The sequence below is a fragment of the Engystomops pustulosus genome, chromosome 6, assembly GCF_040894005.1.
Source record: "Engystomops pustulosus chromosome 6, aEngPut4.maternal, whole genome shotgun sequence".
Lineage (NCBI taxonomy): Eukaryota > Metazoa > Chordata > Amphibia > Anura > Leptodactylidae > Engystomops > Engystomops pustulosus.
Window position 1 is genome coordinate 77,189,560 of NC_092416.1, and position 19,188 is coordinate 77,208,747.

General features: G+C 41.2%; 1 protein-coding gene across 2 annotated transcripts in view; it reads right to left on the minus strand.

Moving 5' to 3' along the window:
* The window catches only part of KIRREL3 (kirre like nephrin family adhesion molecule 3), a 535,939-nt gene that overhangs the window by 172,468 nt on the left and 344,283 nt on the right, over positions 1–19,188 (minus strand). For both annotated transcript variants that reach the window (XM_072156677.1, XM_072156678.1), the window contains exons 3-4: positions 1,173–1,322; positions 106–255 (exon numbers count right to left, since the gene is read on the minus strand). In XM_072156677.1, coding sequence (XP_072012778.1) covers positions 106–255; positions 1,173–1,322 — 300 coding nt within the window. The remainder of the gene's footprint in view (positions 1–105; positions 256–1,172; positions 1,323–19,188) is intronic.

Sequence of the window (19,188 nt, forward strand, 5' to 3'; positions counted from 1 at the left end):
TCATGGATGGACAACTCAGTTAAAAGTTCAGTAAACTTAAAATTCGGATATTAGGTAAGAGTTCAGTTTAAGAACTTTAAGTAATACAATGAAGAAGTGACTTACCCAACACTGTGAGCCGGGCTGGTCGTGATCTGATGGCAGCTTGTATAGCCTGACATTCATATAATGCATCATCCTGGAGCTCTGCGCGTTGGATTTTTAAGTGGTGTTCTCCAGATGAGTGGTCACCCTCAACAGAGTATCGGGGATAGCCTAAACCAAATATAAAGTTCATTAGATTATGATGTATCCTTGAATGCTTAGAAACAAAGTTAATAATTTGTAAGCATTTGCAGCACCATTACTTTCCTCTAAAGTTGCTGTCTTGAAGCCCCATTAACAGAACTGTAGCAAGCAGGATCCTGGAATACAAACCAGTGTCACTTACAAGTTCCTATGTGCTGTTCATTAACTTTTTTATGGCCTTGTTTTGGTGAAAGTATGCAAATGAGCTGGAGGGTCTCTGTCTTCACTTTATTATGTATACCCTTTTGCAGGAATTACTTCACACCTCCACCGGCCAGCCAGAATGCATGCGCGGCACGACTAGGCATTGGCAAGAGCTGGGTGACCTTTCCGTTTCTCGGGCTTGGAGGAGGAGGAAGATGAAGGGCAGTAAGCCCTGCAAAGAGATGTACATAATTAAGTGAAGATGGAGCCCGGAGGTGCTCCGATTATGCCTACAAGAGCCCCTGTGGCTTATTTGCATATTTTTAAAACCCTATTTTCACCAAAATGAGGCCAGAACAAAGAGGCACATAGGATCACATGACCAATGTCGGTTTATATTCCAGGATCCTGTTGGTGGATTACCCTTAAATACCCCCTCACCACACCATATTCTTCTAGCCAGCCAAAGTCTTAAGCAGATAAACACAATATTCAGGACGTATGGCTGTGAAATATAGTAGAGGATCTCCAGTACAAGACTCTGGGTTTAGGTTTATAGGGGTCTACTCAAGATAGCTAATTTGGGGTTTATAATTCTGAAGAACATAGGACCCTCAAAGAGTAATTATGAATAAGTAATGTATACCAATCTAAATGGGAATAAATCTAAGAGTATAAAACTGTTTAATTAAAAAACAAAAATGACATCCCATAGCTATGATGCTATTAGTGTTCATTACCAGAAAGATCTCTTCCGACACCTAGTGCCAATCCATCTTTGATCCACAGTACAACACCATGATAACCAGGGATGGCACACGGTAAGCTCACTGGTCTCCCAGCCACCACTACTTGGTCCTGCGGTTGTTGGGTAAAGGAAGAGGATTGACCTATGGAAAGAGAACAGATAAATCATTATTAATGTAATCACACATTGGCATCTTTAATAGTTACAAGTCCACTAAGCTATATATGGTTTTGCAAATCCAAAGTCATGTCATTGTAGATGAAGATGTGGCCAAAACAACAGTGAGTAATGGCCTTAACCACTTCTAGTCCCTCAAACAGCAGATACATAACTGGCATGGAAAGTCCATCCTTTTAGAGGTCTTCTCCATGCACAGGAGAGTTTGGTGGTCTCATAACAAAACCATGTTTTACTCACTATCTACACAATGATAGTTCATACTGTGCAGAATCTACAGTGAGGTACAGAATGTATTGGTATTTTGGCTGTTTTTTCAGAATATTTTTCAAAACAGTTATACAGACAGTCCCTGGGTTTAGTACAGGATAGGTTTTGTAGGTTTGTTCTTAAGTTGAATTTGTATGTAGGTTGGAACTGTATATTTTATAATTGTAGCCCCAGACAAAATTTTTTGGTCTCTGTGCCAATTGGATTTTAAAAATGTTTGGTTGTCATAAGAACACCATTGATAACTGTTGTAGCTGTTTATTGTAGTCTGGAGCTAAAGTACAGTACCGTATTTTCCGTGTCATTAGGCGCACCGGAATATAAGGCGCATTAGTCCGATGCGCCTTATATATGTAATAATTCCATATATAAGGCGCATCAGACTATAAGGCGCAGGGTCCGGGGGCGTGGCGGAGGTCCGGGGGCGGAGCGGAGACCTGACGGGACGAGACGCGACGCCCAGACGCGGCGGGGAAGGTGAGCGGGGAGGGTGAGGAGGGCAGCGGACCATACTTACATAGGTCCCCGCTACCGGAGACAGCAGATCTCCAGCGGGAACTGCAGACCACGCGGCAGAAGTTGTTTGTGCCGCGTGGTCTGCAGTTCCCGCTGGAGATCTGCTGTCTCCGGTAGCGGGGACCTATGTAAGTATGGTCCGCTGCCCTGTGCCATACATAGGGCGCACCGGACTATAAGGCGCATTTTGGATTTCCAAGGAAATCCAAGGCTTTTAAGTGCGCCTTATAGTCCGGAAAATACGGTAAATTACCAACATCCATAGGCCTGTTTGTAACTATCTGTTGTCTGTAAGTCGGGTGTTCTTAAGTAGAGGACCGCCTGTATAATACTTTCATTTTGCGGGTATTCACATTTCAAGGGTAGGGAATGGAATGATCTTTATAGAATTCAATTGAAATGTTGTCCATTTACCTATTGCCTAATGCAAAATGAGATATCCTGTGTGTTACAGTCAGGATGTGGTTAGGTGAAGGAAAGAACAGTGTGGAGGCTTTTTTTTTGGGAAGCACTATGTCAGTGTCTCCCCCTATCTCCATTATAGCGGTCAGGAGGGTTTGGAAGTGCTTGGTCCTCCTGACCTTCAGACAATAAGAGGCAGGAACTTTTTAGCAAGATTTTTTCTTTTAGTCTGAAAAATACAGTACTGGACCTGCTTCTGGGGCAACTGCAGTAGCTATTTTACTGTGCATTATGCTGCAGCTTTATGGCTTTTTAAAACGAGACAATGCAGATGTGTCATATTTCTATAATTCTACTGTTCCCTACAACATAAAACACTGCTCTGTATACTGCTCAGAAAATGGATTCAACGCCTAGAAACTACTAATGAATTAAAAATGAATTGAATGGCGAGCCTTTTTTTTTTGCATAAAAATTGAATGTTATTATCGACATCGCTCAGAACAGAAAAATCTCCTTCATGAAAAAATTATAATAATAATCTGAGTCTTATTTAAATTGGGAACCCTCAAATGAGCAATAGTGTGGAGTACAACTTAATAACATGTTTGCTCTGGAAGTATTTCTGGTGAATTGATTGTTTCTTTGGGAGAGATGATTGCGGTGGGTGGTCTGTGTGGTCTGGCGTTGCGTCTGCCTCGAGTGTTTGACTCCAGGCCCTTTATATCCGCCACCTTTTGATTGAGGCATCTACAGGACGAAGATGCGATGGACAATGAGAGGTAGAAATTGTATTGTGTGATGTAAGACGTCTCTTGTACAATCACACAATTATTGATTAACCTGGAGGAAGCAATGGTCAACAATTCTATCATCACAAGAAGATGAAAGGGATTCATATGGCCCTGTGACTGCAAAGAAATGATTCTACTTATAGCATGTTATATGAGACAAGCTTAGATTCAAGTATTGATCTATCACACAAACATGGTGCAAGGATAATGAAGCCATATGTAATGCTTGAAATGCTTTGACGCCATTTAGGGTTTGCTGCACTTTCTGCCCATACCCTCATGCTTTGGGGACAAAATGAAAATGGCAATAAATCTGCCACATGCAAATGAAGCCTTAACTGGTTTATTGACTTAATATCGACAAAGGTAGCAGATAAGAATGTCAAGAATTCACAATATACAGAATATACGAAGGAAGATGTTTTAATTAATTGAAGCAGACAGGTTAAAGCGTTAAGAAGAGGGCATCATCTACTTCTTATCATCTTTCCCATCATCGTCATCCAGAAGACAATGTGATCTCCTTACTCTAAATTTTAACCCCCCTGAAACACAACAAATTGTCTCTAGGAAACGTGAAACTAACCTTAGCAGTGCAATGATCAGCTATAAATGTCAGGTATATGTGGCAGTCACAGCAACAATGAATTAGCCTTGACTCTTCAGTTCCACTGAGTAAAGTGTAGGAGGTCATCAGCAAGGCTATTTTCCAAACTTGTGTTAAATATGGAAGATACGGAAGGAGTATAAAGGGATACTATAGATTTGAATGCATAAAACTCCTTAAACCGGCAGACAGTCCCCCAGTCTACCCCCATGTTAAAAGCTGTTCAAAAGATCAATGGTGACATCGCCCTCGCAGTGAGCATTAGTTACATCCCGCTGCTGAGGCCAGTATTAGGCTTCTCTCAAATCCTGTTTTTGCCATCTGAGGATACATCAGGAGGATTCCTGACATATCCTTACAATGGAGGGCAGCAGCATATTCCACTGCATTTGTGCCAGTATCCCACCAGTGATTTGATGACTGCAGCCCAATCCAAGAGGACATAAATGGCAACAAGTAACAGACAAAAGGGGCAGGGCAAAAACTGTAGGAAAAGGAGGTAAAGGAAAAACCCCAAAGGAAAACTAGACTCCTTGTACCATTACTTGCATTATCATCTGGTATATATTTCTTTTTGTATCGTTGCATGTTTTTGCTTGTTGGGTCTAGTCTTGTTGTCTACTCAGGCTGCGGGTTTATAGGGATACAGGTCCCATGGATGCCTCTGGGTCCTGTGTTGCATTGTTACCCCCATTGGTGTATTATTAGATGTTTTTAATCATTTTCTTCCCCATATATTGTATGTGATTGTTATTGTTCAATAAAATTTAGTTTTACTTTTTCAGTTCATATACGCATCCTCTGTTCTCTTGTTTTGCTTCATGACCTCCTCTCCTGTCTGCAGGAAGCAGCAGACCCGACCCTCCCATGAAACCATCTGATTAGCAAACTATAAACAAAGTACGGACTCCAGGGCTTATTGGCACATGGAGGGGAAGCAGCTCCTGCAGCAACTAGGTAATCGGAGGGGGATTGCAAGGAAACTGTTCCATATAGGTAACAAAGATAATAAGCAAAGTTGTTTTGCATCTAAAGAGCTGTTGATTTATGAAAAATATGTGAATATACATGTGGATGCCCAATGCCCGGTGCTGGCATGGGCCTTTTTTTCCATTTTTCTTTTTTAATTCAACAATACAAAATATAAAGAAGATACCACTTTCAAAATATTCTCATACAAAACAGTAGTAGAATATACAATATCCATAACATTCTGCCAAGCCCAATCCAACCCCCACTCCCCCCTCCATCTGATCCCTTCTCAGAAGCTAGAGAGGACGTAGAGGTAATAAAAACAAACAGAAAAAAAACCCACTACCATTATGTTGTCAAGCAGATAAACACCTTTCTGTTCATGTTTTCTTTAGAGCTCAGTGTGGTGGCGTGATTTTCTGGATGATACTACTGTGCTGATCATTTAAGGAAACATGCAAGGTGTAAATATCCTCACAACATACTGGTAGTGCTTAATTGGGTCAATTTCTTCTGACAGGTTCCCTTTAACAGGAGTGGATGAGTTGGCGAGTAAGAATTATTTTGTCACAAGTTGAGCTGAGGTCACTACTACCTGTATAATCCTTTAAAATCTACAGACTTCCCTCTGTTGTCTCAGGTGTACATCCTTAGCCCTAGTGCCATAGTGAAGGTTGGTAAAATCTTAGTCTATGTGTAATGTATGGATCATTAGAGTCATCCTGCACCTTCCAGAGTGATGAGCAGATAATAAGGAGACAGATTTGTAGGAAAGATACATGAGTATAGCCTGTCACTGAGATCCTGCATCCTCTCCTTTTTCTGGTCCCTGTAGAAAAGTGAATGGGGGCTTTCAAGCAATAACTCACACGTGGTGCGTATACAATGATTATCACCTGCTTGGGCTGAGGTATAAATAACCTTATTTTCAGCCACATATTAATTTACCAGACTCCTAGGGAATTTCTTTATAAACCACTTTCCACTTTTTCTCTGCTTCCCTCATTGCTGTCTTGGGTTCACACATGAATTCACAACCACCATGTGAAGGAAGGAAATGTTATCTACAAAAATAGATGAGTAATTCACTACATGTTCCCAGCCCGCCAGTGCTTCTCTATATGGCATTCACGTTGAGCTTTATAGTCAGAAATTGAGGTAATCAGGGGAAGAAAATCCCGTAAAAGCGATTCATGGAAGGAACAATAGCTGTCAAGAAGGTCAAGAAGGGTCATCAATGACCAATGCTGCTCTGTACAGGCCACAATAACACCTGAAGTCCATGAGTCTCCTATTAGAACCAATTCATGGTCATGAACATTTATGAGAAGAGCACATTGCTGCATGTAAGAGAAGGTCAGCTTTTTATGGTGTTCTGAAGCCATAGGGCATCGGATGAACTGTGTAATGTTATCTCCAATATATAAAACTACAGATCCAAAGTGCCATAGTGCACCAAGAACACTGCCTAGTGTCACGTGTATGCCACTCATCTCCCCCCCCTTATGGTAAATGTCCTTAAACTATCATCTATGCTATAATTCCAACGATACCTCCCCTATAGTGAAAGTCACTCAGGTCAATTTTATAAACTTTATGTCTTCCCCCTACTACTCATATATATCCATATCTAGTCCTGGTCATAACTTGTCGATTATTATCAGAAATGGTCATGGTTTAACTACTTGGATATGAATAGTCTACCCCAGTGGTCCCCAAACTACGGCCCGCGGACCGTTTTTATCCGGCCCCCGCGCAATCCAGCGCTTGGAGCGCCAGCGGCTCCTGCTGAGGCCCCGGCAGGTCACAGCAGTCGTGCAGGAGCCTCTGTCCGGACAGGAAGCTCCTGCCCGTCACTGAATAGTGCTCGATGCGGCCGCTTGAGCACTATTATTACAGGTGGAGCGATGTGGCCAGAAGACAACCCCGGTGCACACGCTCTTTGAACCTGGATGCACGGCCGCGTGATGACGTCATCACGCGGCCGCGCAAACCCCTTCCCGGCCGACAGCAGCCCGAAGAAAGAAGACACGGGAGCCGCTGTCAGAGGTGAGTATAGTATTTTTTTTTTTAACCAGCAGCATATATATTTTGGCGGCCGGGGGGCCCTAATATAAAAAAAATATTAATTATGGGGGCATTAAATAAAATGATTAATGGTGGAGGAGCAGTATAGGGACTAATTAATGATGGAGGGGCAGTATGGGAAATAATTAATGATGGAGGGGCAGTATAGGGAATAATTAATGATGGAGGAGCAGTATAGAAAATAATTAATGATGGAGGAGCAGTATAGGGAATAATTAATGATGGAGGGGCAGTATAGAAAATAATTAATGATGGAGGAGCAGTATAGGGAATAATTAATGATGGAGGGGCAGTATAGGAAATAATTAATGATGGGGGGGCAGTTTAGGAAATAATTAATGATGGAGGAGCAGTATAGGGAATAATTAATGATGGAGGGGCAGTATAGGAAATAATTAATGATGGGGGGGCAGTATAGGAAATAATTAATGATGGAGGGGCAGTATGGGAAATAATTAATGATGGAGGAGCAGTGTAGGAAATAACTAATGATGGAGAGGCAGTATGGGAAATAATTAATGATGGAGGAGCAGCATAGGAAATAATTAATGATGCAGGTGCAGTATAGGAAATAATTAATGATGGGGGGGCAGTTTAGGAAATAATTAATGATGGAGGAGCAGTATAGGATATGTGCAGTGTACAGAGGAATTTCTTATTTTTTTTTATTTTTTAACTTTAGTCCGGCCCTTCAACAGTCTGAGAGGGACCATGAACGGCCCCCTATGTAAAATGTTTGGGGACCCCTGGTCTACCCTTTACTATAAAACCATGGTTGTAGGTTCTGTAAATCCCATAAAAGTGGCATCTCAAGTGGTTTATCTTTAGTTTGACTCATCTCTGGCAAAAAGTGATTCTTTTCAGAGAATTTGCACATAACAGTGTGCAACATCCCCTATCGGTGCCTAGCCTTTCTGGACTTGGGGGTAGCTGGATTCCCTTTGGTATCTCAGTGGCTGGCGGAGAGCAGCTAAGCACCCCTCTGGGTGACAGTCACTCAGTCACTCAGGCCTGTCAGGCCACTCAGGTGTATGATACTTCTTCCTGGGGCAACCATGATGTAAGTGTAGGGATCCCTGGGTGATGATAAAGGGTACTTCCTTGATTTTAGCAGCTTTACGCAGGGATCACTTTGAGACAAGAGATGTCAACCATAAAACTCACAGTTATTTATTCTGGAACACGGTAATGGCCACGAAAGCAGGAAACAATCAACTGGTTCAATGTTGCTGTTTGGATGGTGTTCGGCAGAGGTTTCTCACATCCTGGTATAGGTGCCTTCGGCTGGAGGTGAGTGGCTGCTTCAGCAGCAGGGCTTTAGTAAGCTGCTAAGATAGGGCCAGAAGATGACGGAGATGCTAAGGGAAGGACAACTCATATTAAGTAAAATATTCTTTCTTAAAGGTGTTGTCCTATGAAACCTATACAGGTTGCATGATCAGTGGCCATACTTCTACTACATCTCGAAGGCATTAAAGGTTCGTAATTTCGAAACATAATCCATCCAGTGGGATGTAACAAGTTGTAATAAAAACAAGGCAATTCTAGAAAGAATATTCCTTTTTTACACTGGTGCCCAAAACTGTACACAATATTCCATGTGTGGTCTGACCAGGGATTTGTATAAAGGCAGAACTATGTCTTTATCATGAGAATCTATTCCTCTCTTGATACATCCCATTATTTTATTTGCTTTAGCAGCAGCCGCCTGGCTCTGGTCACTAAAATTAAGTTTACCATCCACCAATACGCCCAAGTCCTTTTCAGCTTCAGTTTTACTAAGTAATTGACCGTTTAGAACATAATTATACTTTTTGTTTCCATGGCCCAAGTGCATAACTTTACATTTATCTACATTAAACCTCATCAACCATTTCTCTGCCCATCCCTCAAGCTTCCACAAATCCCTCTGTAATGCTAAACTATCGACCTCAGTATTTATTACTTTACACAGCTTAGTATCATCTGCAAATATTGAAACTTGACTGTGTAAACCCACTACAAGGTCATTAATAAAAATATTAAAAAGAAGTGGCCCCAATACTGACCCCTGTGGCACTCCACTGGTAACATCAACCCAATCTGAGAATGTGCCATGTGCCTCTGTTTTCTATCACTAAGCCAATTACTTACCCAGATACACAGATTTTCTCCTATTCCCAGCAGTCTCATTTTATATACCAACCTTTTATGTGGCACGGTGTCAAATGCCTTTGAAAAGTCCAGATATACAACATCTACAGCGTCCCCCAGATCCAGTCTTGAACTTACCTCCTCGTAGAAACCAATCAGATTAGTCTGACAGGACCGATCTCTTATAAACCCATGCTGACGCTGGGTTATAAGGTTGTGCACAGTGAGATACTCCAGGATAGCATCTCTAATAAAACCCTCAAATATTTTCCCCACCACAGCAGTTAGACTTACGGGTCTGTAGTTTCCAGGATTGCTATTTGATCCTTTTTTGTATATTGGTACCACATTTGCTATGCGCCATTCCTGTGGAACATAACCAGTCCTCAGTGAATCTTCAAATATTAAAAATAACGGTCTGTCTATCACCGTACATAATTCATGCAGAACCCGGGGGTGTATGCCATCTGGCCAGATGATTTATCTATCTTAGTGGTTGCGAGGCGGCGCCGTACCTCTTCCTGGGTTAAACTGTTGACATTATAAAAAGAATTTACATTATTCCTCATTGTGTCTTCCACCAGGGGATTTTCCTGGGTAAAGACAGTTGAGAAGGCGACATTCAGTAGATTGGCCCTTTCCTCATCTCCTTCCACCATGACCCCCATGTTATTTCTAAGGGGACCCACACTCTCTGTTTTAAATTTCTTATCATTTATATACTTGAAAAATAATTTGGGATTATTTTTGCTCTCCCTGGCAATATTTCTCTCAGTCTCTATTTTTGCGGCCTTTATCTGCTTTTTACAGGATTTATTTTTCTCTCTATAATCCCGTAATGCCTCATCGCTACCGTCACGTTTTAGCACCTTAAACGCTTTATCTTTCTCGCTTATTGCTTTCCTTACAAGACTAGTTAGCCACATAGGCTTTTTCTTGTTCCTTTTATGCTTTTTCCCATAAGGTATGTGTTTCTCACAGGACTTTTTCAGAATATATGAGAAAAAGTCCCATTTTTGGGGGGGGGCTTTTGTCTTTGAGAGCATTATCCCAGTCTATGCCTTTAAGGTCTTCCCTTAGTTGATGAAAATTTGCCCTCCTGAAGTTTAGAGTGTTGGTTGCCCCTTCACTAACGCTCTTAGTAAAGCGTAATACAAAATCAATGATATTATGATCACTATTCCCCAGGTTCCCCCCAACCTGTAGTTTTGATACCCTATCAGGTCTGTTGGTAAGGATAAGGTCCAGCAGTGCCCCCCCTCTTGTTGGCTCCAGGACTAGTTGCGACAGGTAATTGTCTTTTGTTGTTGACAAGAACCTGCTACCTTTGAAGGACCTGCAGGTTTCTGCCCCCCAGTCAATATCTGGGTAATTGAAGTCCCCCATGATAAGTACTTCACCATGCTTTGAAACCGCATCCATTTCACTTATCAGCATTTCCTCTGCTGCCTCCATTATATTTGGAGCCTTATAACAAACCCCTAGTAATATTTTATTATTCTTTTTCCCTCCCCTTATCTCCACCCATAGGGACTCCACATTTGCGTTACTGATGTCATCTCGCAAGACGGGCTTGAGGCAAGAATTCACATATAAACAAACCCCTCCCCCTTTTTTATTTATACGATCCTTTCTAAAAAGACTATAACCATCTATAGTAACAGCCCAGTCATAGCTACTGTCCAGCCATGTCTCGCTGATACCCACTATATCATATTTCCGTTCCAACATCAAGAGTTCCAGTTCCTCCATTTTGTTTGTGAGGCTTCTGGCATTTGTGTACATACACTTTATATGGTTTTTCCTGTCCGTATTCCTTTTGTCCTTATTCCCCAATCTCATTCCAGCCCCCCTTCCTCCCCCATGGACTATGACTCTTCCCAGCTCTCTATGTACACCGTCTATTTGTCCTGCACAAGTGTAGTTGCCCTCCCCCCAGGTCTTTAGTTTAAACACTCCTCCAACCTTCTAGCCATTTTTTCCCCTAAAACAGCGCCCCCCTCCCCATTGAGGTGCAGCCCATCCCTACTGTAGAGCCTGTAGCCGACAGAAAAGTCAGCCCAGTTCTCCATGAACCCAAACCCCTCCTTCCTACACCAACTTTTGAGCCACTTATTTACCTCCTTGATCTCCCGCTGCCTTTCTGGTGTGGCACGTGGTACAGGCACTATTTCGGAGAAAATTACCTTTGAGGTCCTTGCCCTGAGCTTATGGTTAATTCTCTTTATCCTAGTTGTTCACAATAGGCATGTAATGGCTTAGCCCGCTGATATATATGGAAGGCTTCTGACTTCTCCCAATGGCAGATATAAGTGGAGATAAGAATCAAGCAGAGTAATTGGATTTCAAATGCCTGCATTTAGTCTTGTCCAGTTTGACATTAATTGGTCAATAATACATTGGAACTGGAAAACCACTTTAAATTTTTATACACTGTAAAAATCTCTCTAGGAATTCCTATAGTGGTGGCTGCTGCAGGGGATCTATGTCGGGAAGAAGCATTGACCTCCCTCTCCTAATAGTACCTAATGCGGTCTGGCCCAATGGTAAGAATGCCTCTGGCACAAGAGCAGCTTTTACACTGTTCCCCGCAAAAGAGGTATTTAAACTAGATATACTAAAATCTTGTTTCATGGATCGGACATTGAGTTGCAGAGAACTGACCTATTGGCGATGTAGAGATGCATTTTTCTTATGAATTGAAGTACAACCCCATAGAAGTACGAAGGTTATCCGGTCTTAACTGAATGTTCACAGCATGTCAAATCCGTGTGGATCCACCCTGCAGTAATACAACCTCTAATCAATGGTATCTCTTAAGTACTCTTGGATCTAGACAACTGAACAAGCGGGAAACACATCTTTTCAGTACTGGCAATGTTGTGGTTTGAAAGTAGGAAGATGGTGCCCAGGCTTCCCGCCCATCTGCATCCTCCCTGTGGGCTCTCTGCATCGTAAACATTAGTGGATTTATACCTTCTCTAACCACAGACTATTTTTAGTTGGAAATTGACAATGAGTGCAAGGTGCTTACTGTGGCCAAAGACCATAAAACCTCTTGCCAGGCGCATCAATCACTGATTGAGATTCCATTCTCTTCCTAGCTATATCTGGCAGACGGCCAGGCTTGAGAACGATTCTGGAGATTGGAAAGAGGGATACCGCAATAAGGTAATGTATCCTGCAGACGAGACGTCTCACCAAACACGAAGAGAGGCTCGGATTGTATTAAAAGTAGATAAATATAGTGACATTATGATGTTATAGCTGGTTTTATGTTTACAAAATATGATAAATGGATATTTAGTAAACATGGATTTATAACATTCATAATGATCTACTAATAAAATCTAATGGGACATGAGATAATATGATACATATAATAACCATATAATTATATAGTTACAGCTGATCATGTACCAAGGTCTCTATGCGCATAGCCCTGTCTTTTGCACATCCATCATTTTTAATTCCTGCTCTTAAACTGGGCATCAAGGCTATCCAGGGGCAAAGGGCAACTCCATTTATTTTCACTGTTACAGTTATGGGCCTGGCAAGAGACCAACTAGGAGTTTAGCATTTCTGACAATAAAAGTAAGAATATGCCTTGTACTGTACTTATTATTTTACTGTGACTTCTTAAAAAGGTATGCAGCATAGAAACTTCAAAATATCTTTGGTAGGTGCAACTGTGGAAGTGTCGGGGCAGGAGATTTGTCACATAGTAATCATATATATACATTTTATATGTTCATCACCCCCATTAAACATTACATTAAAATAATCTTCATCATCTTGGGAACTGTCCATTGGATCCAGTTTGCTGCACCGCATCTTCTCGATGTAACAATCGCTAATTAGAATTTCTGGTTGTTGCAGAGATTACGATCTGTTCCACAATTAACCTTTCTCAATAATCCATCACAGGGTAAAAATTTATGGCACTTCATAAAATGCACAACAGCCAGGAACGTGCCAGCCTCCACTCCATAAAATGGCTGCTTTATTTATAAGCAGAGGTTATCGCTTTCCGTGCACTCACCCAGGGCCTGGCTGAAATGTTCCTGGAACAGAATGGTGCTACACAATTACTATCCACCATTCTTTTTTACGTGTTGCAGACATTTACGTGGAGTAAAAAGCATTGCCATTTGGCAGGGTAGAAAGACGGAAGGTTTTTCTATGTGCAGCATAAAATCTTACACATAAAATGGTACCAATTCCTCCTAAGTGAGGTTTACCGTCACGAGAATAGAAATAAGTTCATTAGAAACTGAGAATGAACTGAGACAATTTTACTTTAGCCATAGAAGAACTATGAGGTCTATGACATAGACTGCCGCTCCCACCGAGGGTTTATCATCATGCATTGTATGTACAGCAGGTGGCGATTTAGAGTAAATCACCATTCTTGAGATTTATAGTCTATTTCAGAGCAGGATGGACATGAACCATGTATTTTAGTAAATGAAAATAAATCCCACCATTGCGCATTACTAACAGGAGAACGTATCAGTGCACCCATTATTGCATTAACAGATGTTCAGTTGCTGTTGGCACAGGAGATTTTCCATTCTCCATGTAAGACCATTTCACAAGGAAGCATAGATTAGACGAGTCTCATTAGGGAGATGCAGCAACTGTTCGTGCACAGAACACAATAAGTTAACGTAACGTTTGATTCGGAACATCAGTCGGGGAGACAGAATCTCTTGTTCTGTATATCTGGTCATTTCACATCATTCTGGGCAGATTTGTTTGGAAAGTCGAGCAGTTGGCCTTTGTTGGGTAGATGCCGATATCACAAAATCATTCTTGATCTTCCATTCCCTGTTCTGCAAAAGCAGGCAAACCAAAGAGTTGTAGCGTAACATATGGTGTCAGGGTGATACACACATGTAACCATATAAAGCATAGCCATATAAACAACTAATTTACAGACACAGCATCCATATGGGCCTTCATACGTCCTGGAATATGCTCTATGCTCCTGTAGTTAAAGCCGTTCTCATTTATTTTGTGTTAGAATCACTCACCACTTTAAGATGCCTAGCGACTGCCAGTGAATATGAACAGTATATTTTACAATCACAGCCTGTCCCAACTGACAGCTATTAGTAAGTTGTTCAACTTTTTATTATACATTGAGCAAGCTTTATTTACATACAAGAGGAAGACTCAAGTCTCTAAAACCAGCTATAGATCCTAATCGAGTGTTGGCAGATTTCTAAAAATCCTCTTGTGATGTAGTAGGTCTGACAGCGCCAACAGGCTGTTTCTGGAGTTTAATGGTTGATAACGGCTACTTGGATCAATACCAGATCAGTAAAGCAGAAGACTGGGCTGTCACTAGTTATAAGTGATTGTCGTCTTCTCCGCAGCTCCAGTGTAGTCCGCATCTTAAGTCTCTTGAACAACAAACAGGATGGAGCATGTGATCGATAAAAGGGACCGGCTGCGTATAATTCGGCATGGTTGCTTAAGACCTTGAATAAGACGTCTAATCAGGAGGTTTGTAGAGCAAGTCATCATTAATTTTCTTGTAGATCTTTATAAGAAGAAATGATCTGTCAGGATTATTCAGGCCCCACAAATCAGGACTTAAAGGGAAAGGCCAGTTTAGATTCCCCATTTAATGTGTCTTGTTAAACAATTCCTAATGGATAAAGTGGATGCAATTGTTCAAGATCTTCATCTTGTAGGAAAGAGTGGTTTACAAAGAGCATCACTTAGTCTGGGGATCCTGTCTTGTCTTGTGTTACAGTAAGCCTGTGTTAGTGAACAGGGTGTAATACCTAATTTCTCATCTGGGAAAACTTTCTAAAGACTTTCTTCTAGATTTCCCTATAGATTACAGGTATTTATATACTCATGATTAAGCCGAGTTTTTCAACACAAACAATTTGCTGAAAAAAGCCAAATTGTTGGGGGGAAGGGGGGCTGCTGTTGCAGCACATTTCCATACTTGAGGGGCAGTGGCAGGGCATTTAAATACTTCGGGAGGCAGCTACAGGGCATTTCATTACTTGGGGGGCATCTGCAGGGTATTTCTTTACATGGGGGGCAGCTACAGGGAAATTCATTACTTGGGGGGTCTGCTGCAGGGCATTTCATTACTGGGGGAGAACGCATGTGTTATTTCACTACTGGGGGAGGCTGCATGGGGCATTTCATTACTCGGGGAGGCTGCATGAGATATTTCATTACTGGTTGAGGCTGCTGCAAGGCATTTCATTACTTGGGGAGGCTGTATGGGGTATTTAATTTCTGGGGAAACTGCATGGAGTAATTCATTACAGGGTTAGGCTGCTGTACATATAATTATAATGGAGTTTGTAACCTATGCATTTCTCACTCAAAGCTTATACCTGAGTCAATAGGATTTCCCAGTATTATGTTGTAAAGTAAGGTGCCTCTGTTTATACTCGAGTATATACGTTAATCCATGGTGAGGGTGTAAGGAAACATTTAGTGGTCATCTTATTGAAGGATTATTGTAGGGGGTCCCGATTTCAGAATGTCTATCGAAAAGGATCATAGGGATTATATCAAGTATTAATTTTACCACTAATAGTCACTGATTATGTCCCCCGTGCACTCAAACATTTGATCTGGCCTTTGGCTATATTAGGCAAACTACGTGGATTCCGAAAAATCCTATACTGCACGCTTTCCAGCTCACTAGTTCCCAATGCTGAATTTGACTTCTCTCAAAGAAGATCTGGCTCCCCTTTAGGCTGAACTCCTGACAGACAGTGAGTGGGTTAAACGCGGCGAGTCTTGTCCGCACAGCTCCCTCAGACAGGTGGGTAACAAGCAGTTTGACATCTTTGTGCTTTACAGCTCCCTCCAGTCTTTTAGTGGTCGGAAGCCAAAAGACTCCAAAACTGTTTGCATGAAGCTTGCTAAACACTGAGAGAATCACTGCCAGGACTGGCCCAAAGGATTCCCCACACGTCTCCAAGCCTTGTGATGAAGATGTTCCTCAGCTACCCAGAGCAAACAGCAGAGGCAGCACATGACTGTGTGCAGAAATAAAGCTATAGACTGATAGTATTACACAAGGAGAGGATGATATAAGAAAGCTTTACTACCTTTACCTATTTATTCTGTATGTTTCGTACATCATGTCTTAGATCAAAGGGCAGATTTTATATTCCTTGTACTCTTCTCCTGCTGAGTTGCCCCTAGCTCACTTACAGTGAATGTACCCTAGCAGTAAGTAACAGTGTACTGCCCCAATGTACAAGAATTCTGCTATCTATGCTCTTGGGTGCAAGAATGTAACAACTATAAAACTCATATACACAAGAATGAATCTTATAATAATACTGTTTCCTTTCTATAAGACTATAACTAATATAATTTGACCAACTTGTACAAGAATATAACTACTTTAATGCTACCTACTATGTATAAAAATATTACCACTATGATAGCAGCCCGATGTACAAGAATTATACTCTCTATGTACAGGTACATAACCGCTTCTATCTACAAGAATAAAACATAATACTTATCTGCTGCAGAGCATCACATAACACACCTCGGCTGCTGCAAAATCTCATAATAAGCACCTCAGTTGCTGCAGAACATCACAATGGGTTACATACACAAACATACAACAAATATATACACATACATACATACAGCCTCATCCATGCAACGACACATTGACGCATGCACACGCATGCACATACACATGGCTGTTCGGCTGCCAATCTGGCAGTACGTCCAAGTTTGGCGGATGGATCTGAATATCAAGTCTGCTCATCTCTACCAATGAGCTCACAATTGTTCACTGAATAACTTATAAATTTAAGGTTTTTGCCCATGAAAAAAATTCTCCTATTTCAAGCCCCTAGTGATGTTTACACAATAAAGATCATTTTTAATCATTTAGGTTAGAAGAGTATAAATAAACATTCATTAAATTACTTTTAGATACAAAAAGGTTGATTTAAATATTCATTTAATTTACAGTGAATTTTAAATATTGTAATTTTTTTTAATATAGTAGGGATCATTTTTTCACATGCCGTGCTACACAATGGAGGGAGCCTGTTGTTAAACCTTTGAATCCCACCCCTGACTAATATACAATCCTGTAGTGGGATATCCTTTAAAGGGAATTTACCCTTGCAGAGAATTCTGACATTTCCACAGAATATGCCATAAAGGTCTTATTTATGTGATGCAATAGGTAAACCCTGTATCTATAACACATTACCTGACATCTTGTGAATATGGCATAAATGTCTACGCTAAAAAAGCCCTTTAAAGAGAACCCGTCATGCAAAATAACCCCCTGAACTAAACATATTTTCATAAACTGCCATTAGAGAGCATTGCCTCTATCCCTTCATTGTCTCTCTACATGCCTGTAAACCTAAGCAATGAGGTCCTAAAGCTGTATGCAAATGACCTGTGAAATGTCCAATGAAGCATTAGCATATTCAAGCTGTCCACTCTATTCATGAGTGGGAGGCACAGACACACCCCCAGTGCATGACTGACAGCCGGTATAATGATGTGAGGCTGTATAATGATGTGCTTCCTGGTGCTGGCGCCCCCTGCAGCCTGTGTGTGCATGTGTGTGTGTATAGGAGAGATACAGCAGCTCCAGGCAGCCATGTTACAGCAGAACATGTCAGATTCATGTGTAGCTGATGTCTGTGTCTCTCACCTGTATATTAGGAGGATGCAGCATGTCACTAGATGCAGCACACACACTAGCCATACTTTACTATACATTACACACAGACCTGAGCAGGGGGAGGAGAGGGGAGGGGTAACAGGGGTGACATCACTGCCTCTGACCATGTGACCAGCCTCATTTACATGATAAAAAATAGATGATTTTACAATGAATAATGTATGAAATAACTAGATAAAGGCTGGGATGGGATCCTTGTGATCTGCTCCAACAGGTAGTAGTGACAGGACTAGTGACAGAGACCTGATGACAGGTGTCCTTTAAGCACTCCAGTCATGTTCCTATATGATAGATGTCTTTATTAAAATACTAATTTCACAGAAATATGGTAACATACTAATTCAGACCGGAATTAAGACTAAAAATAATATGTTCTTAATTTCCCAATGTGAGAGCCAAACTGAGAATTAAACAAATTTTCCGATATCCAAGAATATGAGAGGGGAACCTCCTGACAACTGCAGAGTTGGAATTTCCAGAAACCCATTAAGATTGAACACCAAAATAACATCATTCTTTGTACTTTCAGATGCTATTATGGTTCTGAAATAGAAAGCAATGCAGTCTCAGGATATTATGCCATAAATCATGCTATGGAAGCCAGAAACAGCCTCCATCACTGGTGTGAAAAAAATGACATATGATACGATCACCCAAGAAAAAATATAGCAATAATTTAAATTTACCCTTTATTCTACGTCCACTGGAAAGGAAGCTATACAGGCGGTCCCTGACTTAAGAACACCCAACATACAGACGACCCCTAGTTACAAACAGCCCTCTGGATGTTGGTAATTTACTGTACTTTAGTTCCAGGCTACAATGATCAGCTGTAACAGTTATCAGAGGTGTTTACAATTAAGATATATATACTTATGACAACCCAAAAATTTTAAAATCCAATTGTCAAAGAGACCCAAAAAAATTTGGCTGGGGTTACAGTTATAAATTATACAGTTCCGACTTACATACAAATTCAACTTAAGAACCTATCTTGGACGTAATCCGGGGCTGCCTATATAGCTGTTTGCTTCCAGACCCATGAATAAAATACCATCACTGCAGTGAAGACTGACACACAGGCCAATCAGTCAAAGCAATAATCAATGCCACTGGTACCAGTCATATGTTGAGCAATTAAAGTTCTATTCTTCCTCTGTTCCCAATTACATAAATAGAATGCAAGAATGGAAGTAACTAAAACTGACACAAAGCAGAGTAAAGAGTTGGGGAAGTAAGAGTTCTCCTTATATCATGCTTGATGTCTAGGAAGCTGCCTAACAAGGTAGCCAGGTGGAAACAGTGCTGTCTACAGCTGGGAGTCTGTTCTTTC